Source organism: Astatotilapia calliptera, chromosome 4 (genome assembly GCF_900246225.1).
Source record: "Astatotilapia calliptera chromosome 4, fAstCal1.2, whole genome shotgun sequence".
Lineage (NCBI taxonomy): Eukaryota > Metazoa > Chordata > Actinopteri > Cichliformes > Cichlidae > Astatotilapia > Astatotilapia calliptera.
In genome coordinates, this window is record NC_039305.1 from 23,819,680 (window position 1) to 23,844,337 (window position 24,658).

At 40.6% G+C, this 24,658-nt stretch overlaps 1 protein-coding gene and 1 pseudogene across 1 annotated transcript; one reads left to right on the forward strand and one right to left on the reverse strand.

Moving 5' to 3' along the window:
* Positions 1-4,273: 4,273 nt before the first annotated feature.
* Positions 4,274-9,365, reverse strand: LOC113021572 (interferon-induced very large GTPase 1-like; annotated as a pseudogene).
* Positions 9,366-15,992: 6,627 nt separating this feature from the next.
* On the forward strand, positions 15,993-23,482 carry LOC113021153 (major histocompatibility complex class I-related gene protein-like). The gene is made up of 5 exons (XM_026165636.1): positions 15,993-16,264; positions 16,794-17,072; positions 18,892-19,194; positions 20,061-20,159; positions 22,915-23,482. The coding sequence occupies exons 1-5, from the start codon at positions 16,057-16,059 to the stop codon at positions 23,022-23,024; spliced, it is 999 nt and encodes a 332-aa protein (XP_026021421.1). The 5' UTR covers positions 15,993-16,056; the 3' UTR covers positions 23,025-23,482.
* The last annotated feature ends 1,176 nt before the right edge of the window (positions 23,483-24,658 follow it).

The following is a 24,658-nucleotide window of genomic DNA, read 5'->3' on the forward strand; positions in this document are numbered from 1 at the left end:
ATTATACGGTTCTTGGAGTGAGTGCATACACTCATGAAGTTTAGTAACTTCCGGTCACTGCAACAAGCCCAGGTACAGTTTACCGACGGATGGGTACAGGACCTTGAAATGCACCGTGTAGAACGAAAGACCATCGTACGTATCATAAGTTTACCAGTCTCACAAATCGTCTTCATAAATACACATTCGTTAACAGTTTATTAATAGGACCTTTGAGCTCAACGGTAATTAATTAGTAGTAGAAATAATTTCTGGTACCCATCACAGAAATGTAGCAGTGACAATAATATTGTATGCTGTAATCGTACTGGGCAATTAGTGATACAAAAAACCTGTTTTATCCTGTGAATAAAAGTATATGTTTTTGTCAGTGTACCATAATAACAGAAGCGAAACGCAATATTGTGTCAGGACAATTCACTATTTATGCACAATAAATAAAGGAGCATAGCGCGACAATTTCTGTTCAGCGCCAGACTTGCTTGTAACCTATATCACCAATTATGTTAAGAAAAATGACGCATTAACTACAACAGCAGACTGACCTTTGTGTAAATGCTTGGAGCAGACTAACCTGTGAGCTGGAGTGTTCTAGGACGTTATATTTGATCTTTGAATGGCTGCAATCCAGTCGCCTCTTTGTTACTTCGGAAACATGGCTCGAACAATTTCTCTTCAACGACGTAATCCGATAACAACCGATCTCTTTACCCGTCGGCTTTCCGTGGCTGTCATGCGACCGGCTATTGCAGTTAATAATACAACAGCTTCTTGACATTTTTGTGTTTCTTTTTATCGCTGTGTGACTGATTTTAATTGAAAGCCTGCGTGCGATAGTACCGCTTGCCACGAGTTCCCAGAATCCTTTGCGGTTCTACCCGTGAATGACGTCACATTTTCAATCTCCATATAATATGCGTGTTAAATTTTATATTTGGGGTAAAATATCAAGTCTTTTCAAGTAAACCGGTTCAAGTCCAATTCAAGTCCCAAGTCATTGGTGTAAAAGTCCAAGTCAAGTCACAAGTCTTAGAACATTTTTTCAAGTCAAGTCTAAAGTCATAAAATTAATGACTCGAGTCTGACTCGAGTCCAAGTCATGTGACTCGAGTCCACACCTCTGACACATACAAATAATACAACAGTCAACACATAAGGAAAATTTAATCATCAATATTTTTAACCTCTGATTAAAATACAAAAAGAAAAGAAAAGAAGAAAAAAAGAAAGAAGTCATAAATAGTTACAGCACTATAATTTTAGATGATCTTGGATTTTGGTTTGCTTGTGTTTAGAAATGGACTGCAGAGATCTTTATAGCTATTTGGTGCCCTCTAGTGAATGAAAACACTTGCCGATTCCTAGGATGATGATGATGATTAATGTTTTTAAGTGCTTTCGTGTTTTTCCTTTAACATAAAAACAAACATAAGCACTTGAAAGCTGTTTTAAGTTCGGTGAGTTATATGGGGGGCGCAAAAAGGTGATATTTATCAGACGCTCATGTGTCCCACCCTGGGCAGGCCTAGGACACGCTGGAGAGATATCTTTCACCTGGCCTGGGATCGCCTTGGTGTTCCCTCAGACAAGCTTGGTGTTCCAAGCTGGAGGAGGTGGCTGGGGAGAGGGAAGTCTGGATTCCTCTGCTTAGGCTACCACCCCCATGATCCATCCCCGGACAACCGGAAGAAAATGGATGAATGCACAGGTAAATACACAGCCATTGTTCACAGCCATTGACATGTTGAAGAGGTTAACACGTGAGGAGCGGATCGAAATTGTGTTGATATCTGGTGAACGCAGTAACCGGGTCATTGCAGCAGATATCAATGCAAGACACCCTACGAGACCACCCATCTCCCATGCTACAGTTAGCAAACTGCTTGCTAAGTTTGATGAAACCAGTTCAGTGTTGGATTTGCCAAAATGTGGACGCAAGAAAACTGTCACTAATGAAGAAACATCAGTGGCTGTCCTAGCTTCATTCAGCAAGAGCCCACAGTGTAGCACTCGCCGCATGTCACTGGAGAGTGGCATTAGTTGAAGATCCCTTCGGCGGATATTAGCTACTCAGAAATGGCACCCTTACAAACTCCAGCTACTGCAGCATCTCAACGAGGATGACCCAGATCGGCGCGCAGAATTTGCAGAATGGGAAAAACAAAAATTGGAACAGGACCCTCAGTTCACGCAGAAGATTTTGTTGTTGGAACAACAAAAGTGATGGTTTGGTGTGGTATATGGGGTACAACGATAGTGGGTCTATTCTTCATCAATGGAAACCTCAAGGCCACTGGATATTTGAAATTGCTACATGATGATGTGTTTCCCTCTTTATGCACTGAAGCTGGCACGTTCCCTGAGTTTTTCCAGCAAGATGGTGGACCACCACATTATGGGTGCCAGGTCCGAGCATTCCTAGATGAACAGTTTCCTGGAAAGTGGATTGGTCGTCGTGGGCCAGTTGAATGGCGCCCAAGGTCTCCCGATCTGACCCCCTTAGACTTTTATCTTTGGGGTCATCTGAAGGCAATTGTCTATGGTGTGAAGATACGAGATGTGCAGCACCTGAAACTACGGATACTGGATGCCTGTGCTGGCATTTCTCCTGCGGTGTTTCTATCAGTGTGTGAAGAGTGGGAGAAGAGGGTTGCATTGACAATCCAACACAATGGGCAACACATTGAACACATTTTATAAGTGGTCAGAAACTTGTAAATAACTCATGAACGAATAAAGTTACGTTGAAACCAAGCACACCATTGTTTTTCTTGTGACATTACCAATAAGTTTGATGTGTCACATGGCTCTCTTCCTATTGAAAAAACAAAAGTTGTATCCAAGATGGCCGACTTCTAAATGGCCACCATGGTCACCACCCATCTTGAGGAGTTTGCCCCCTCACATATACTAATGTGCCACAAACAGGACTTTAATATCACCAACCATTCCCATGTTATTACGGTGTATCCATATAAATGGGCCACCCTGTATGGGGCAAGAGGGAAGGCAGTCACAACTGCACTACCAGAAGACAATCTTGCAGACACTGAGGACAGCTAAAATTACCTGGGAATCCCACAGGGTCAGCGTTCACCCCAAATCCAGCACTTTGAGATTGCACACTAAGCAAAAGGAAGGAGGCCTGAGGACTGGTGAGAGTTAGAACCACAGGCCAGGAGGAGACAACAAACATCCATGATGTTTGTTGAAGTATTAATGAATGGTCTAAAATGATAGTTTGGAGGAAGTTACCTCAGAAAGAAGAAAAAGTGTCCAAAAAAATCTGTGGTATTGATATTTATCTTAAGATTACCGTATAAAATAAGAAGTCATCTGTAAGTTTTTAATTAAATTGACTAAACAGATAGGCTACATAAAAACACCGTTGGGAGTTCGCCTTGTAATCGGAAGGTTGCCGGTTCGAGCTTGGACAGTCTTGGTCGTTGTGTCCTTGGGCAAGACACTTCACCCGTTGCCTACTGGTGGTGGTCAGAGGGCCCGTGGCGCCAGTGTCCAGCAGCCTCGCTCTGTCAGTGCGCCCCAGGGCAGCTGTGGCTACAATGTAGCTTGCCATCACCAGTGTGTGAATGTGTGTGTGAATGGGTGGATGACTGGATGTGTAAAGCGTTTTGGGGTCCTTAGGGACTAGTAAAGCGCTATACAAATACAGGCCATTTGCCATTTACCATTAATAACATGAGGTCAAATTCCACTTTTTTATTGTCATTGATTAACAATTCCACAAATAATCGAAACAACATTGTTTAAAAATATTCAATAGTTAAAATAAACTGAGATTTGAGTAAAAGGTAAAACATGCTGTGATGATTTAAATGAAGTTAAAGTTCGTATGTCAAATCAGAAACATAAAGAAACATAAACATCAGAAAGATAAAATATTCATTTGTTACACCTTACATCTAAATAAAATTAGAATAGAACACACACATAAACACATTATCGAAAGAAATGTTTCATGAAGCTACAAAAAAGAAAAATATTGTAATTTCTCATTAAAAATAAAACAAACTATTCGTTAATGTTCACAACAATATATTTGGTTTTAATTCTCATTATATTCTCAAAATGAATGTTTCTCTCATGTGTGAGCATTTATGTGACCAAAGCAGAAATATATATATACCATTCTGTCACCCACATGTAATGTTTAAATCACTAACATTATGTTTTAAAGTTTATTTGTGAGTAATCAAGGTAAAACAGCTCTTGTGATTTTCAGCAAACTAAAAATGTGTAAAACTGAAACTGTTCAATTTGTACTGTACATTTCATCCAGACTTTGAATAGCCTCTTTTTTATCGTGCATTTTCCATTCACTGGGAATCTCACCACGCTGTGTGAATTTTAAACCATGGTGGTTTTCGAGTTTCTCCTGAAACTGACACACAAACCATGTCCAATACTTGAGCTTAGACTCATCAGGGGTAATGCTCCAATTTTCATATGGTGGTCCAGCAGTTCTGTATTTTTTAAAAGGAATGGTATGATTTGAGTCATGGCAAGGGTAAAAACTTCCTTCACTTGCAACTTGGGTTGTACAAAAGTCGACACACAATATCTCAGTGTTTCTGTAGTGCCAACCATTGATTGCTTGAGATCGATGAAAGGGGACACTGTGATCTTCAGGACTGTGATCTTTAATTGTGTTGGTACAAACAGCTGCACAGAACGGGCAGGTTTCCCAGCAGCAGTTACACAGCTGATCGATGAGGATTTGATCAGGTCTCAGTCTGAATTCCTTCATCTTATCCAGCGAAGTCTGGCTTATCGTCTTTGTGATGGACACAAAGCCTTTCTCAATCGTTTCTTGAAGGAAGTCAAAATTTTTTATGTCCTTGAAGTTTTGACAAGAGATGGCATCAAGGGTCAGTTTATCACTGAGGAGACTAGAAAACTCCTTTGCCCACATGTCTGTGTCTCCTCTCTGGGTTTTGACTTTTTTTTGTTGTGTCAAATAAAGCATGAATGACAAGTTTGTTGATGTCCTCCACATTTTTCCTGAGTATACTTAGTGCTTTATCTTTGTGCTCTCCAAGCATGTGTGTGTTTACTTTCTCTTTGATAAAAGCTTCTACTTGCTTCCTCGGATTTCGAATGTAGGTGATGAAAGCATCAAAGTCCTCTTTCTCTGCAAGTGACTTCAACAAATGTTTCTCTAAGTTCAGTCTGTTCCCATTGAATGCTGGGAAAGTGCACCTCATCTCTCCAGCGAGATCAATGGCAGTCTTGTTACAGACTGCTTCAACAATGGAAAACCTCAGTTTTTCACAGATCATTTCTCCAAACACAACAGCAGATGAGTTTCCTTTGCAGAAGCTGCTGAAAATGTTGTAGTATTGTGTTTTCTTGCTTTCCAAGTAAGTGAGTGCATCATTGCTCGTTTTGTATTGTTTGTGAGACTGTGAAAGCCAACTGCAAGCAGTGTCAAATACATACAGTAACAGGTCAACTCTGAACTCCTTCTTGAAAGCACATTTCTTATTTGATTCAAACTCTGTCACTGTGTCCTGAACTGTTTTAGCCACTTCTTGTAAGTAAGTTGAACTGTAGCCTCTTGTTGCTACAGGCTTGCTCATAATGGCATCAAGAGACTGTTTTTCAACACTGTTTATGAGGGCTCTTATCATTTCCTGGTCTTCATGCTCAAAAGGTCTCTTTAAGTCATGTATTATTGTTTTAGCACCAACTTCAAAAAATGTAGCCACTTGGCTGGCAAGCCCTTTTCTTGTTGTATCTTGGTGCTTGCCAAGGACAATATAATCAGAATAATTGCCAACCTCAGATATTTTTTTGTATCTGCCATTCTTTTTGCATTCAAATGTGAGATTCCATTCAAAACCAAGGTCATTAAAGATAGTTGCCTGATCGTCATCCAGCTTGATGTCCTGAATGGGTTGTGCATCTGCAGTTAACTCTTTTACCCAGTAATCCTAAACTGACTTGAAATGTTTTTTAAGTTCCTCTTCATTTTTTGCTTTGTCTTTTAACTTATGAGCAAGCTTTTTACTCTTTTGCAGCAGCTTGTTCTCAAATTCGGTCTTCTTATCATCCAGCTTTTTACAAGCTTTCTTCTGCTGAATAACTTCATCCAGTTTTCGTTCCACTCCTGTCACCAGCTCCTCTTGGAACTCCTTTATTTTGTTTTCAAATCGGCCTCTCCACTGAACCAACATTTCTTTCAAGTTCTCCATTTTCAATTCTGGTATGAAGCTGGTTTTCAATCACCAGCATGTTGATCCTCAGGGCCCAGGTCCAGTTTCCATACTCAACCTCAAGTTTTCTGTAAACTGCAATTTCTAATGTGTTTTTTGAATCTGAAAACAAAGTGTTCATTCATCAGAGCTTTACACAGGTCTTGTATCTTTCTGTTAAAATGTGAGAGAGTGATCCCAGGAGAGCATTTAGCCTTAGACATTATGATGTTTGACATTTTGACTAGAGACCGGCCCACCAGGATAAAGATTGAAAATGTGACGTCATTCAGGGGTAAAACCGCAAAGGATTCTGGGAACTTGTGGCAAGAGGTACTAGCGCACGCAGGCTTTCAATTGAACTCAGTTACACAGCGATAAAAAGAAACCCAAAAAATGGCAAGAAGCTGTTGTATTATTAACTGCAATAGTCGGTCGCATGACAGCCACGGGAAGCCGACGGGTAAAGAGATCGTTTTTTTTTTATCGGATTACGTCGTTGAAGAGAAATTTTTTAAGCCATGTTTCCGAAGTAAGAGCCGACGGATGGTCTGGATATATCAAATATAACGTCTCAGAACACTCAGCTCACATGTTAGTCTGCTCCAAGCATTCCCACAAAGGTCAGAGTTTTGTAGTAGTTAATACGTCATTTTTCTTAACATAATTGGTGATATAGGTTACAAGCAAGTCTGGCGCTGAACAGAAATTGTCGCGCTATGCTCCTTTATTTATTGTGCATAAATAGTGAATTGTCCTGACACAATATTGTGTTTCGCTTCTGTTATTACCATCGTCGGGCTTTACCTGGCTTTACCTGTACCTGGGCTTGTTGCAGTGACCTGAAGTTACTAAACTTCATGAGTGTATGCACTCACTCCAAGAACCGTATAATTATAAATCTGAGCGTGGTGAAAGTTGGGCAGCACGCTAACGTCTTTTGTCCACTCTGTGCGCTCGTAAGGGTCTGACCCTTTCACTCCTTTGATTTTTTCCTCGTATCTTTTCTTTGTCTTTTCGTCGAGTCTGTCTTTGTACGGACCGGCATTGTTCTCCTTTTGTTTTGTACATTCCTCTTTTGTGCGGCAAAGAAAAACCAAGAAGGTATTGGAACCGGAGAATGAACGTTTTGCGGTGCTGCAAATGCTTGCATTTGATGCGCTACTTGGATTGTTTTGCCACGAGTTCCCGGCATGCAATGCGCGAAAATCACGAGATTGCTAAACAAGGGGGAGGGTGCATCCGGCCTGTAATTGGTCCAGCCCAGAGTCGATCATGACCAATTGGCCAATCCAACACCTTTCATTATATATACCCTTCCTAAAATAAAAAATAAAAAAAAATCCATCGGCCCATAAAAACAAAAAATCGCCAGCGGCCCACCGGCTATGTCTGTGGATAGGGCATCTATTAAGATCTGAGTCCATTTCAGGAAGTACTCCTTCTGTTTTGATGGCAAAGACAAGAGGCTTTCTGTGAATGACTTCATCAGTTCACTACATGAAGCTTTGCATTGATTTTGTCTTTTTTTATTCAGTTGCTGTTGCTTATGACTTTTTTCCTTCTCAATGTTTCCTTTAAGGTGATACAGCTCTTTATTTATTTTACACCGCTCATGCCACAGATCGCCTTGACAAGGTAGAAATGTATCTTTGTTCTTTGAAATTCCCATCCCTTGAAGCATTTTAACTGTTTTCAGTGCAGCAGACTTCCCTTTTTGACAGACTTCATCATCTTCATCCACTGTGACTCCAGGGACTTTGGCCATGAATTCAAGCTGGAAGGATCTATGAGGTTCATATAAAATCTTTCTGATAATTCCTTTCATGTCATGATCTGGCTGTGTGCCGGCAGGAATTGGAACCAAACGCAAACTCACTGGAGACAGGACTGAACTCAAAATGGCAGCTTTTATTGCTGAATATAAAAACTCTACAAAATCTAAACTGGGAAGACTCTAACAAAACACACAGGGAGCTACAGGTAGAAACACACAGCATGAGGGAGAACGCGACACAGAACTGAGGGAGATGCAGACATAAATACACAGAGGGTTAACGAGGGAAGTGGGAGCACACGGGGAACACAGGTGACACTGATAATCATAACAAGACACGGCAGGAGTGAACGCAACACTGACGGGAGACGGGCAAAGTAAAACAGGAAGTACAGAGGTTCAGACAGGAGGAGAGAGAGCACGGAGAGAACACAGACATAACGGGCTGGGGAAAACATGGAATAAAACACAAGGAGAGACGAGGGCTCACAGATACACAGAGGGCCACACAAGGGGTAAGAGTCACAAGGGGAAAACACTTAGGGAACAACGTAACAGGGCAGCCCAGGAAGCATGGCCTAAATAAGGAACAAAATACAAAAATACATGAAACTAAGAATACTGGGCCAACATGGCCCAGGATCATGACATTTCAGTTCTTCAGAAACATCTGACTGACTTCTGTCTTTCAGACCCACTTTGTATTTTCCATCTTTGACTTGAACTGCACTACCATCAGTATCAGCAATGAGAATAATGAGAGGCTTTGGTGACCTGTAAAGGTCTGAGATGACTGTAGTACCTTTCTGGCCTTTTTCCAGAGTTCTCACAAGAACAACAGTGACTGATGATTTTTCAATCAGTATCTCACGCTGTTTTTCAAATGACAGAGCATCACCATGAAGATTACAAAAGGCAGTGCAGTCTGTGAAGGAGTCATTGGGTTTTCCAGCAGGGCAGTACCAGGCAATCTCTGCCACACCATCCATCAGCAGGCGAGATTTGGTGCTACCTGGACAATTTCTATGGAAGAAGGTGCTGTGACGGTCATTGATCACAGTGTTCATGAGCTGAGATTTTGACACTGGAAGTGAACCCAGGCGGAAGAAAAACACCATGGGTGTCTCGGCTTTGCAGATGGGCATTGTCTTCATGGTGATGGAATTTGAATCACCCTTGATTTTAGTTTTCTTCCATGTTTTTTTTATCTGCCTGAATGTCCACAGAGGACATTCAACATCCATAGTGACTGAGTCAGGGACAAGCAAAGGTAAGGCGTACTGACACTGGGATAGCTTTGTAATTATGTTCTACTTCAGAAAACTGTCTGAGCAGTGAAATACTGCCATCTGAACATCCATTGGGATACGAACAGGACGGAGTCATGTGAGCTCTATCAATATTGCACCACTTATGTCTCAGACCTGCATTTATGTATTTATGCACTGAAATCGCGCTGTAATATCCAGTTAACTGTCCACATTTGTACTCTGTTTTTCCATTTATTATATTTTTTTCATTAATTTGTCTGAAAAAAGATCCACGTAGTAACCAAAGAGAGCCTAAATCAATGGTCTCTAATAGCAGCCAAATTATAAGAGCTTTCATTAGTGATGGTGAGATGAAGCCTTGTGATGAACTGAAGCTTTCCATCCAACTGGTCGACTCATGGTTCGAAGCATTGTGACGATTCATTGGCTCTACTGCACCATCAAGTGGACGATTAAAGTCAGATAGGCTCAATGATTATAATGATGTGATGTGTAAACCTCTAAACTTAATAAATAAATTGTTTTCATGGTTATTTATCCCGAATATTGTCTCAGTATGTCTGATACAAAAGAGAAAGTGGAAACTATCAGGACAGAGTTTGGTATGATTGTGTAACTGTGTAATCATGCTTATGTACATCTGGACAATGACACAAACTAGTGTGTGGTGCTTCACTTTTTAATAAACTAGAAAATCAGATTATAAGATCTGTGGTGTTGTTGATTTATATTATGGTACTTATCATTTGTGATATTTATTACTGTGTGCATACTTTATTAGGAGAGATGAGATTAAATGTTGTCAGACAAATATTCTCTTCCTTGCTGGTTCCATCGAAGGAGAAATGTTCAAGTAAGTATGTAACTGGGACGTAATTCAATTCCACAACACAATGTGACGGGGAATCAGCTGTGTTTTGCTGCCCAATTTATTTAGAATCTGGTGCAAACCGGCGAGCCAGTTCCTGAATCAGTCACGTGGTACGGACTGCCCGCGAGGCCTCGAACATCACTGCATACGTAATCAAAGCAAGCCTCGATACGCGCTTTACAAAACTACCACGAGATTACCCGACACACGCTTCAAAGCTTCGACACACAGGAGACATCACTACTGCACACAGCCTTCACACGACAACAGGTGCACCACACTGCTCAGTGTGTTTTGTGTTTAGAGTTTTGCTAAATGGGAGACTGAGCTTTGAATAGTGTTTAAGATTTTGGCAACAGTGGGACTGATTTGATGAAAGAGTTTTCATAGTTGACAGTTTAGTTTTTACAATGGGGTTTAGTGTTTTAGCAATTCAGAAAAACTCTAATACACCTGTGCTTTTCCCAGCAGCTGAGGCTTTTACCCTGCACAGTTTAAGGTATGATAAAGCACTGACCTTATAAATGGCACAAAATACACATTTTAGCTGGGAGCTGGTCATTCACAGGGGAAAGGCTCCATTGTACAACAACAACAACAGTAGTAATAGTAATAATAAATTATTATTAGTCAGGCAAGTATATCATATACCAAACATGCTTCCAAACTAATGACATTTTTTGCATTCTTCACATCAGGTCAAAATGTACTTTTTTTTTAAAAGTGACTGGCACTGCGGAAATGGATCTACAGCACCACTTAAGAAATTTTAAAGAACTTCTAACAACTTATTTACAGCTTGAAATACATGTATGACATTTATTACACACAGATTCAGTGAACCCAATCCAAAGAGGAAGTCTGGAAGTCCGCCATTTTGAATGTAAAATGACATTTTGGCACAGTTTTAGTGTTTTCCAGGCATCGCTGGTTTACACATTCGCCTGCAAAGTGAGAGGTCACTGGTTAAATTCCATTTGGTTACTTCAGGAACTTTTTGGGGTTACTTCAGAAAGGGACATCTTCGTCAAAGCCATGTTTGTGGTGGAATTTTGATCATTTATCACTGGACATAAGATTTTCATCTCTAAAAATGTATTTTGTCCAGTCTGTCCCAAACTTCACACTTTTGATGACAGTCTGGCGACGACTACATGCCAATATCTGGTCACACATGGTGCCACAGTTCTCATATAACATTTTAATCAAGACTACCCCACTGTGATTGAAGTATTTCTTGCAAAACAATCATAACCAAACAAAACCTTTCCTGTTCTGTAAATGAACAGTAGGACAAAATGATTACTAGTCATTGCGGAAAGCACAATTAATGTTTTTGTTTACATCGTTGGAACGAGGAAAAATTCCCCCACCACAAAAACAGAAATACTCATGAAAGCAACCTGTAGTGCAAACACGAGGGCTGAATTTATTACTTCCTGCACTAGAAAGCTGCCGATGTTGCTGATATGGATAGATCACCAGTCTTCCTTGTCTTTATCTTATTATCTCCTGTTGAGATGTTGCAGCAGAAAATGCAGCCTGGCCTGTTGAAACATTGTTTTTTTTTTAGTGTTTCAACTGAAAAAATAGAATGCCTTTGATCCAAATGGAATGCATCTTGTGAAAAAAGGTGACATCTTGTGACATCACAAGATGATGACATAGATCCTTTGTTATGTCATCATCTTGCTGAGAGAAAAACCCTTAAGTAGGAGCTTTGCTCTGTTAAACTTTAATGCTCAACGGACCTTGACCTGACAGCAAGCAAACCCTTTTTGGAGAGTTTTGAGAGAATTTTACTTAGCAATTCACCGACCAAGCCGACACATTTCACCATGTCAGCTCACCCATCCTTCAGCTCAAATGAGCTTGGATTAGTTAAAGGGAGCATTTTGGGAAAGCACTACAAGGTAGAGGCTTCCCTCGGAGAAGGGGGCTTTGGTATTGTAGCCAAATGTCGTGATACCATGACCAACCGAGCTGTGGCTATTAAAGTGAACAAGAGCCGCCCTGATATTCTGCAACAGGCGAAATTGGAAATTTTCATCCTGGAGCAGCTGCGAAGGTTGGATTCAGATGCCGCCAACATTGTTCAATGGAACGGCTTTTTTCACGACGGAGAGCGGGTTTGCCTGAAATTTGAACTCCTTGATCAATGCCTGAGGGACTACATATGGGACCGGAAAAACCACTGTCTCCCCATAAGCGAAGTCAGGCCAATTTTAGGTCAACTGACAAATGCTCTGTCCCACCTGGGTTCTGTGGGAATAGTGCACGCTGACCTCAAACCTGGAAACATCATGGTTGTAAACCGCCACGAGTCTCCCATCAAAGTCAAACTTATAGACTTTGGCCTCGCATGTCCTGCGTCTGCAGTGATGCCTGGTGACCGTGTGGGGACGGTTGGTTATTGTGCACCTGAGGTTATGCTTGGCCTTCCTTACAATGAAGCAATTGACATGTGGTCTCTGGGGCTGGTAGCTGTGGAGCTTGCTACAGGGCTGCCACTCTACCCTGGAAATGAAGACTATGATGTTTTGAAATTCATCATAGAGACTCAGGGTCAGCCACCAGATCATGTTCTAGACTCTGGCGTCTACACTGAAGACTATTTCATTGAAGACAAAGACAAGCAACAGCGCTGGACATTTAAGACTGACCAACAATTTCAGTATGAGACAGGATATGAGTCCCTGGAGACAAGATGCATAAAACTGACGCGTCTGGATGACCTTGAACAAATAATAATGTTTAGACGAGGACCAGAAGCTGGCCAACGCTTATTTGTCAGCTTAATTAAACAGATGTTGGCCTTGGATGCACACCAGCGGATAACACCCTCGGAGGTTCTCCGGCATCCCTTTTTCAGCCCTAAGAGTTCCCTGTGCATTGACATGAGTGCTGAAAGATCACAAAACCCTGTGGTCTTTCAGCACCCTTCAAACTTGGAAAGCAAGAGATCACAGAAAATCAACTGCAGTTTTCAAAACTCGGTTGAATTTTCTCATCAAGTATTCGTCCACACATCAGCCAGTCCATCATTCAGCTCAGATGAGCTTGAATTAGTTAAAGGGAGCATTTTGGGAAAGCACTACAAGGTAGAGGCTTTCCTCGGAGAAGGGGGCTTTGGTATTGTAGCCAAATGTCGCGACACAACAACCAACCAAGCTGTTGCCATTAAAGTCAACAAGAGCGACCCTGATATTCTGCAACAGGCACATGTGGAAATTTTCATCTTGGAGCAGCTGCGAAGGTTGGATCCAGATGCCGCCAACATTGTTCAATGGAACGGCTTTTTCCACGACGGACAGCGGGTTTGCCTGAAATTTGAACTCCTTGATCAATGCCTGTGGGACTACATAGGGGACCGGAATAAACAGGGTCTCCCCATAAGCGAAGTCAGGCCAATTTTAGGTCAAATCACAAATGCTCTGTCCCACCTGAGTTCTGTGGGAATAGTGCACGCTGACCTCAAACCTGGAAACATCATGGTTGTAAACCGCCATGAGTCTCCCATCAAAGTCAAACTTATAGACTTTGGCCTCGCATGTCCTGTGTCTGCAGTGATACCTGGTGACTTTGTGGGGACGGTTGGCTACTGTGCACCTGAGGTTATGCTTGGCCTTCCTTACAATGAAGCAAGTGACATGTGGTCTCTGGGGCTGGTGGCTGTGGAGCTTGCTACAGGGGTGCCACTCTACCCTTCGGAGAATGACTATGATTATCTGAAATTCATCATAGAGACTCAGGGTCAGCCACCAGATCATGTGCTAGACTCTGGCATGTACACTGAAAACTATTTCATTGGAGACAAATACAAGCAACAGCGCTGGACATTTAAGACGGAAGAACAATATAAAGGCTCTGTTCCAGGGACAGGACATGAATCCCTGGAGACAAGATACATAATACTTACACGTCTGGATGACCTCGAACAGCTAATGATGTTTAGACGAGGACCAGAAGCTGGCCAACGCTTATTTGTCAGCCTAATTAAAGAGATGTTGGCCTTGGATGCACACCAGCGGATAACACCCTCTCAGGTTCTCCGGCATCCCTTTTTCAGCCCTGGCCTCTCTAAAAGGTTCCCATGTATCAACATTGAAAGACCATACTGAATCAGTCTCCAGCATGGCATCTTCCACCCTGGACAAAAGTGATAAAAATACAAACTGGGGTTGGAAAATGACATTAACAGCAAATTACAATGCAAAAATTAATTAAGCTGCTCCAAAAATGATCACTTTGGCTTCTTTTTTTTAAATTTTCACTCCCCCCACCCCAACCAGTCGTGGCAGAGGGCTGTCCCTTCCTGAGCCTGGCTCTGTTGAAGGTTTCTTCCTTTTTAAAGGGAGTTTTTCCTTCCCACTGTCGCTAAATGCTTGCTCATAGGGAAATCTTCTGATTGTTGGAGTGGCCAAAACTCTAGGGGAAGTAGCAATTCTTGTGAAAATTTAAAAAAAAAAGCCTACCAATCTTCAAAGCGCAGCAGCGGACACCTTACCATCACATCAGTCCTTCAATCAGACCTAAAACACCACCTTTACAGAAATAAATTCCATACAAATTGGAAATAAATTGTGTAATAATTGTTGTTTTTGATTGTTTATAAATATATAGAGCTACCCTTCAGCCTCCTAGTAGACATACCTGTGTTATGAATGTGAAACTCCTCTGATTTTCAGAAAAGTTGACCTCTGACCTTGAAGTCAAGGTCATTGAGATTTAAGCTTCACAGAGATTTTCAGTAGATGCAACCATATACCATGCCATATACAAAAGATTTTTCTATTCATTTATGTATTATTAGTTTATTTATTTCTTCATCCCGCTCTCTCTCTTTTTTTTTTTTAATTCACCTTTCTGTTGCGATGCTCTGGACATTTCTAAACCCCACAAGTTCAGCCTCAATTTTCAACCCAATTTTCCTATACTTTCACTTGAACACGTCCAGCCTTCACCTCTCACCGGTCCTCGTCCCCTCTTCTCACAGCTTCCTGTGTGGCCTCCCAAATCAAACACAGGCCCAAATCAGCCGTTTCTTCTTCTCTGTTCATTCTCTCTTCAACTTTTCAGTCTTTTCTTGGCGGTTAACTCCCAGCATGGCAAATATGAACTCAGACAGTCCAATGCAGTGCTTTCACACAGTCATGTCACTGGTACACTTTCCAGCTTGTAATTCAGAGCACATGTTCCATTAACATACATGCTGCTGGACCCTTCAGTGTTTTAGGTCAGTTGTACTGTCTTCTGCCTTCTGTTAATTCTTCAAATCTACGGTGTTGTTCTGTCTGTCTTCTGTCTTCATCAGGAGATTGACTGTCCTTTAAGCTTCTTCTCAGGATAAGGGCAGGATGAGAGGTGAAGCTGTAAAGTTTCAGCCAAAGCCTGGCCTGTTTGTCGTTCCAATTATGTTAATCTATCATTTTGCCGCTGTACTCATCTGAGGTTGAGCCAAGTCCATGGGCACCTGTATTAACACACTAAGACATTTATTTAATATCATTTTCATTACTATTTCTTAGCACTTTCATTCTCTAATTCCTCTGTTTTCCTTTTGAAACGTCTCTCACAAGCTCACAAGCTATATTCAGACTTCCTGCTTCACTTTCTGCCAGACACACACACACACACACACACACACACACACACACACACACACACACACACACACACACACACACACACACACACACACACACACACACACACACACACACTCCTACTCACATCACTTTTACAGATTCTCATACGAGAATGCGTTCACCAAATCATACTGAATGCATCACATTTCACACTCTATTTGTATGTTTTATTGACTTATATACTAACAATATAAACATTGTTCGCCCCACAGAGAGACACTCACTGAAGTATTTCATCACGGCATCTTCTGGAAACCCAAACATCTCAGAGTTTATGGGTATTGGGATGGTTGATGGCGTCGAGGCGGGTTACTGTGACCTCAGAAACAGGATATTGGAAATAAAACAGGACTGGGCGAAGAAAATAGTAGACAAAGACCCTCGGCAGTTACAGTATTACACTCATGTGTGCTTTGAGAATCTGCCACCTTTCTTCACAGATACAATGTCCACTGTGAAGCAGGATTTCAACCAAACTGGAGGTGTGATATTTTATGTTATTCCTTACACCAGTCAGTACAAATTATACAAATACCTACACAAAAATGATTTAAGTAAATTAATTTTGTTTTTTTTTAATTTTGTAATTAAAGATCTTAAATCTTGAAAATTTACTTCTCCATTGAATCCAGGAATCATCAAACCTTGTAGATGTGAACATACTTAAAACTGTGATAAAACAATCACTTATAATCACTGTTGTTTGTCCTGCCCTTAACAATTGTATCTTAACAGTTGTTCTGATTCTTATAATTTGTCATCTAGATGTCTACTCCTGGGTTAAATTAGTTTCTGTCTCTTGTCCTTCATCTTTTATTTTTGAGGTATCACATCAAGTTAATTTGTACATGTTACAGCATTTCAGCTATCTTCCTTTAGTCATGCTAATAAAAAGTTGACAGATCAGCTCAGATCTGAGCATAGCTCAAACCTTGAAAAATAGCACTGATTCATGAAATGAATAATATTAACAGGTTCATTTTAGTGTGTGTTTTGTTTCTCTTTCTTCAGGTGTCCACTTTTTACAGAGGATAGATGGCTGTGAATGGGATGAAACCACTGGCAAGGTGACCGGATTGACACGTTTTGGGTATGATGGAGAGGACTTTATTGAGCTTGATCTAAAGACACTGACATGGATCGCACTGAAACCAGAGGCTGTCAATACCAAAATAAGATGGGATGCTGAGAGAGCTCAACTGAGAAACGATCAATACTTTCTCAATGTGGTTTGTCCAACTTGGCTGAAGACAGTTTGGAACACTGCAAGAAGTTCCCTGCAGAGAAAAGGTAAAATTACATGACCCAAAGCATTTTCATGGATGCAGTAGTCTGCAGTGTTTTTATATTATATGCAGTAGTTTATGTTAAAATATATGTATAAAAATAGTTATCTCTGAAAAAATGTATAGGTTGACTATTACATCCTCAGCCTAGACTTAACAGGATTGTAATTTTCCATTCTTTCAATCCCAAGATTCCTGAACAAAGTTTAAACAACAGTTCTCAAACCTATACTAACAACCAAAAAGCAGGAGAAAAAGGATTTCGTCCAAAGAGCTTGTCACTCCCTTTAGTTGCTAGATTCTGATCATGCTGCCTACACAAACATTTTATTCAACTTTTACAATATTTACTGGCTCACTTTGCCTCCCAAAGAGATATGGAGAGGTAAAGGGGGATGTCATACAGATGCTACAGACAGATGAAAAATAAAAGTAGCAGTAACAAGTAAAGCACAAAGGACATGGAGAGCGCCAGAAGGTCACACAGAAGGTAAAACAGTGTGACACCTGTGAGGCTCAGGGAGAAGACTATATCCACACAGTGTGGAGTGAACGCAGGTGAAACCAGTGAGGGTGTGGCAGACAATCACACAGGAGGGAAACTAGACACAGGTGCAGACAATCAGCGAATCAGAGGTGGGAAGTAAAGCCACAGGAGACAGGCAACCCTACTTTTCACGTTTCCAGACTGCAACTGATTGACTCGACCGACTCTTCCCGTTGTGTCTTACTCCCAGTAGAGATCTCAGGGGAGCAGAAGCAGCAGGCATTTATCAATATAAAAAATCCTTCACTCAAAGTGGAGTCAGTGTGGGAGGGTTGGGCAGACTAACATGATAGGGAAGGAGGTGGAGAGCTATAACAGCAGTTATGGAGTTGAGCGATGAGGAGGTATATGGGAGTAATACAGAGGTAAATGAGCAGCAGGAGGTGGTGAGAGGAGGTGGATACTGGATGGCCAATGACAGGAAGAGAAACAAGGAGCAGGAGGCTAGGCTGGAAGGTAGAGACAGTAAGAGTTGGGAGGATGTGGTGAAGAAGCCACAGCTGGAATCCCTTCTTGTGTTGAGCTTCCAGGGTAATGGAGAAAAACAGGTGGAAAAGGCGACAAAGCTTGCGAGTGTAGGAAAAGTCAAAGTGTAAAGAAGTGTGAAAGTTGGAGTGCAGAGAGTAAGTGGGAGTAAGGAGATGATAACAGGAGTCCCCTTTAGTGTTAACACAGCAGAAATAGTCTAAGCTTGCATAACTGTGGAGTACAAAAAGAATGATAAGAGGGTCAGAGAAACGTGTAGGTGGAACATAAAAACTGTATTTAGTGTTTATAAAGTATAAATGTGAGGGAATGTCTCAAGACCTATAAAGTGGTTGAGTTTCGGCACCTTGCCAAAGCACGTGGAGGCAAGAGAAGGTCTTCAGGATGTGGAGATCATGAATGGAAAATGTGGGGCTGGTGTCAAACCAAAATGCTTGAACTATGGAGGAGAAGGTAGTGCTGCCTACTGAGGATGTGAGACGATGAAGCAAGAGGCTGATTTCCAACATTGGACAACCTTAAACCCATTTCTTTTGTTTTGGTACCTCCCACCAGAGGTCCAAGTGGAGCTGTGGAGCAAGCAGGTGTTTAACAAAATAACACATTTCTGTTTCATAGCCTCAAGTTAAAGTAATGTCAGTTAAATATGACGTGTGGAAATACTGCAAATTGCGTTTTTTCCTTAACTGTTTGCATTTCCTTTCCTTATCTGTTTTTCTTTCTCAACTTTCAATACTACTTTCATCCACGTTCACTCACTCTACACAACTTCTATCTTCCTCCTGTCCAGTTCTTCCATCAGTGTCTCTCCTCCAGAAGACTCCCTCCTCTCCAATCAGCTGCCACGCTACAGGTTTCTATCCTGGCAGAGCTGTGATTTTCTGGAGGAAAGATGGGGAGGAGATTCATGAAGATGTTTATCTTGGAGAAATCCTCCCCAACAATGATGAGACCTTCCAGATGAGTGCTGACCTGAGCATATTATCAGTCACACCTGAAGACTGGGGAAGGTATGACTGTGTCTTTCAGCTCTCTGGTGGTGAGGACATCATCACAAATCTGAATGAAAGCATTATCAGGACCAACTGGAAAGGTGAGAAAAACATATTTGAGTAATTTAGTTTGTTGATACTGTGGATTGTCTAAAATGTGAGGCTTGAATCTTTCTTCCTGGCTTCTTTTTTCATTATTATTATTACTTTGGGAATAACTGATGGAGATCCAAGCTGGGCTGGAAAATATGTACATTCTTCGAGGCTGTTAATGCTGTTAATATTCTTAAGATTAAGAAAAAAAACTTATTTTTTTAGTCTGTGAATTAAAAAAAGTTCCACTAATGTTTCATACAAAAGCCATTCCACGATCAGTGGACTAACTGAAATTGTTTTATTTTTTTAACCCTCCAGCTCCTGTCAGTGTCACTGAACTCTCTGTGTGACTGAATCAACATCACGTAGACAAACACAGCACCCTACAACCGATGATACACCCCTCCAGTTAGACAAGTTTAGGGAACCGAAGATTCATGGTTATTTTATTAGTGATTTTTCTAAATAACAGTTTTTAAATTTCTTTCACTATTTAGACCATAAAACTCTGATAGCCATTTTGGAACTTTTATATTTACTAGTTCAACAAAATGTGTTTAATCCATTAAACCCTCGGTTATTTTTTTTAGCCTTGCAACCGGAGGGCTGTTACTGAATGCATTTACAGGTGTTTTTCAGACAGAAATACAGAGCTACTGTAACGTCTTTAAAGGGTAAATAATACAATTGTTCTGCATCTACTGTATGTGCAGGTAGTGAATAGTGTGTATGGTGTATGGTCACAATAGACACGCAGTACAGTGTATTTTCACTTCCCTTCAGCAGCATGCGATTCATAGACTAACTAGTTGAACCTTATAGGTGGATGGATGCACTTCTGTTCTAACCTGCTGTTTTGTTTGTTCTTCAGGAGAGTCGCACTTTGACACGCCCATCCCCATCATTGTTGCAGTGGGTGCTGTGGTCATGCTAATTGCTGCTGTTGGATTTGTTGTTTACAAAAAGAAAGGTGAGCGACTCACAGAAGCTGTTTCAACAACAGAGCGGTAGCAGCATTCAGAGGCTTGTTTATTGTTACATTTTTTCTGCAGTGTTGTACATATTAGACAATTATTTCTGAATTCATTTAAAACCTGAAAATATTTGTCTTTACTTGTCCTTTTTTTCATTTTGTCCCTTTGATCTGAAATGCACTCTGGAATAATAATGTGTACACACACACACACACACACACACACACACACACACACACACACAAAAACAACAACAACAAAACGTCAGAAACTATTAAGATCCATACACTCTCTTGTTGTCTTCTTGTATTTGTCATGACTGGATGCATAACAATAATTAGTTAAAATGGTGAACAGGTTCATTTATTGCTCTCTTAACAGTAAGAGAAACAATAAGAGACACAGTGAACTCCTGAATGAACTGAAACAACCTTTAGTGATCTATTAATAAGGAATATCCACCAGAGAAACACTTGTTTTCTCTGGTTAAAATTTTATTTAGTTGGAACTTTAATTTCTATTGAATTCTTTTGGTCTACATGTTAGATTCAGGAGTTACTGTAACCCAGTGGTGTGCTGAGACTTACAGAGAGACAATTTTACTTTCAGTATCCAAAGTAAAAATACTTTTTCATTAAACCATATACATATACCTTCATACCTCAGAAAACAGAACTACACCTTGATTACAAGGATTCATGTATATAAATAATATTAAAAATCAATTTAATGAAAAGATTTGAGTAGTGTGCTACAGGGTTAACTTCAACATCTACAGAGGATTAAAATATGATTGAAAAATTAAAGTAGTGTGGCAGCAAAGGATCTTCATCATTTGAATTATCTTTGCTGGATGCCTCATAGGTTATAATAAAATTCTCTTAAAAAGGTTCATTTCTCGAGACTGGTCAAAAGTTTTACTCTCATTTCAATCATCCAACATGGCCTTAAGGATTTCTTACAACAGTGTCAGGAAGGGACGAAACATTACCAAGAACAGAAATAAAAATTTAATATTTTTGTGGTTCATTCATTCATCGACCACTATAACTGACCACTTACCAGTTTTTACTTGTGTGACTGTGATTTAAAAAAAAAAATAGATACCAAGATCATGATAGCAAAGCGAACAATAAATGAAGAAGCAATTCATGCCTTCAATTTCGATTTAGCACAACAAGATTGGAGTTTGGTGTATGAAGAGTCAGATGTGGACAAGGCTTATGATAATTTTCTAGATATTTTTACTATGTGGTACAATAAACATTGTCCTGTAAACGAACACATGACAAAGAAAAAAAAGATAAAAAGTCCTTGGCTCACAAAAGGAATTATTAATGCTTGCAAAAAGAAAAACAATCTGTATAAACAGTTTATCAAAGTAAAAACAAAAGAAGTGGAACAAAGATATAAAGCATATAGAAATAAATTGACTGATATTATAAGAACGAGCAAACAACTTTATTATAGAAGAAGATTATATGAAAATAAAAACAATATAAAAGGAACTTGGGATGTCTTAAACAACTTAATTAAACAAGGATCTTCTGGAACATCATATCCTGAATATTTTACTGATGCAAATGGTGAAAATCACAACATGAGTAATATTGTCGATGGGTTCAATAAATTCTTCATAAATGTTGGCCCTGAACTAGCAGCGGACATCCCGTGTCATAAAAATGAAAATATCAGTAATATAAAATTAAATCCCTTTTCACTGTTCCTCTCAGCTACAAATGAGCAAGAAGTAATAAATATCACATTAAAATGTAAAAGTAAGTCTTCAATGGATTATCATGACATAACTACATGTCTGTAGTTAAACAGGTTATTCTGAATATTGCTAGTCCCTTAACATATATCTGTAATTTATCATTTCAGTCCGGTTGTTTTCCAAAAAAAATGAAAATTGCAAAAGTAATACCACTATATAAAAGTAATGACAAACAATTTTACCAATTATAGGCCTATTTCTCTACTGCCTCAATTCTCAAAAATTCTAGAAAAACTTTTTAATTCAAGATTAGAAAAATTCCTTGAAAAACATCAAATAATAAATGTTGGTCAGTATGGTTTCAGAACGCAAAGAACCACTTCAATGGCGATAATTGAGGCAGTAGAAGAAATTACTGATACACTGGATAAAAATAAATATGCAGTTGGTATTTTTGTTGATCTCAAAAAGGCCTTCGACACAATCAATCACTCAATTTTATTGGATAAATTGGAAAGATATGGTATTCGAGGGAAAGCTGGTAAATGGTTAAAAAGTTACCTAACAGGTCGGGAACAATATGTTAGCATAGGGCATTACCATTCAGAGAAACTTGGTATTACATGTGGTGTTCCCCAAGGGTCAGTGTTGGGACCAAAACTTTTCAATGTATACATAAATGATATTTTTGATGTTTCTCAAGTACTTAAACTCGTTCAAACACACGTTAAAGTCCGTTTGGCTCGACACTACCGAACAGAGGCAGTGGGACTAACATTGTGTTCTGGACCTTTCTGGAAACATATTTGAATTCTCGAGACTGAATCCATAGACCACAGAAACAAACACAGCACTACACATTGATTTTAAGATGTATTTTTAAAGCATTCTGTGAAAAGAGCTTGTTGCGGGGTGTGGTTGGTGGCTCGGCCAGAGTGGAGGAGTGGAGTGGCAGGTTCAGGGTGTGGTGTCAGGGACACTTGTTTGTCACAGCCAGCGAGCATCTTCTAATCATGCCTTCCCTATTTCAGTAGCAGCCAGGCCAGAGAGAGGAATCTGCTGCTGGAGAAGAGCACCGGAGCCAGAGCAGTGTGCATTGGAAAGTGCCACGAGTTACAAACTTTGTTTGATTGTGTCAAAATAAAAGTCACAGTCACATAACACAGTCACAGTCAGGTCCTTTTGGGATTAGAGGTCTTCTCATTATTTAGAATTTTCAGCTTGTAAACAGAGATGACTAAAGCTGCCAAACTCTGGAACAGTCTTACTGAGGTCAGAGTGTCTCCATCATTAGTGTTTCATATATCTTTTATAAGACTTTTTTTTTCATTTGTTATGGTTTTGTGTCATTGATTTGTTGTAATTTTTTGCTCTGTGAAGCACTTTGCAAGTAAGAGCTGGGTGAATTACATTATAAATAAGGAAAATTGAAGAAAATATTTGTATATTTCATATTCTAAACTTTAGCTCGTATTAAGAAAATTAAGCTAAAGAAGGCATAAATACACATTTTTTGAATTGTGTTCACCTTTATGAAAAAAGACTGAAATGTTTTTATTTTATTTTTAAAATCGTGTCTTTAATGCTATTTGAGCTAAAGGATCTGTCATGGTCTCCGCTCCTCGTCAGCTGACAGCCGTCAGGTGTTTTGTTTTTGTTTACCTTTCTCTCTCACCTCTGCTCTCCCTTTCTCTCTCGCCCTCTTCCATTCTCTCTTTCTCCTGCCGGGGCGGAGCTCAGTATGGGCTCCTGCCCCTGGCCTACGCACCTGGAGGTGATCAGCACATCTGTCGCTGATCATGAAAGATTGGAACCCTGCTCTACTCGTCGCTGGATCGTTGAGTCATCAGCGTCAGTCGTCCTGTATTTTGTAAAGTCAGTTTATGAGCATGTCTGAACCAGGAGACTAATGGGGTTTTTTTTCTGCCTGTGCATAGATTGCCTCTGGACTTGTTCTTCCCCTGTGCCTGGCGACTGAATGGGAGCAAGAGAGATAAAGGAGAAGAGATGTGCTAGGACTGAATGGAAACTTTCCCTTCCTGGACTCCTGCCTCTTTCACTCCTGGACCCTGGAACCCCGGCCCCTTTTTCCTTTGACACTATTATGTGTATATATGAATTCCACTGTAGGAAACACTGTAAATAAATGCACCTTTTGAAGACACTAGTGGTCTGCGCGTGAGTCCGATTTACGAAACCTGACAGAACGATCCAGCCACAACATGGACTCAGCAGATCAGAATACCATCGGTCAGGCACTGGCTGCCCAAGAAGCGGCGCTGACTCGCCACGAACAAATGTTACATCAGCTGCGAGGTGAGATCGCTGCACTAACTCAAGCTGTTTCCGGTTTGACTACGCCAGGGGGAGTACAGCCAGGGACCTCCCAGCCGGCTCGCCCTGCCCAGCAGGAGACACTCGCGGCGGCTACGGCCGGTCCCTCATCGGCAGCCACCCCATCCTCTGACGGTCCTCTGCCTTCGCCTGAGCCCTTTTCAGGGGAGACAGAGAAGTGCTCTGGCTTTCTGGCCCAGTGTTCATTGATTTTCCGCGAACAGCGGCGTTTTCATAACAATGACGGGGCAAAGATTGCGTTCTTGGTACAGATGCTTCGTGACCGGGCTTTGAAATGGGCCCAGGTCGTGTTAAACTCCAACCCGGAGATCTCTTTTGAGAGGTTTGTGATTAACTTTAAGACTGTGTTTAATCAGGGCTCTGGAGTCGAGGCTGCGGCGCTCCGCCTCCTTAACTTTAAGCAAGGTAAGCGGAGTATGGCAG

Excerpts from the sequence above, each read along its gene's own strand:
- LOC113021153 (XM_026165636.1), top strand. The coding sequence starts at position 16,057 with ATGGGTATTGGGATGGTTGATGGCGTCGAGGCGGGTTACTGTGACCTC. Across the intron at positions 17,073-18,891 it reads AAGTTCCCTGCAGAGAAAAG|TTCTTCCATCAGTGTCTCTC; the intron begins GTAAAATTACAT and ends CCTCCTGTCCAG. Across the intron at positions 20,160-22,914 it reads TGTTGTTTACAAAAAGAAAG|CAGCCAGGCCAGAGAGAGGA; the intron begins GTGAGCGACTCA and ends CTATTTCAGTAG.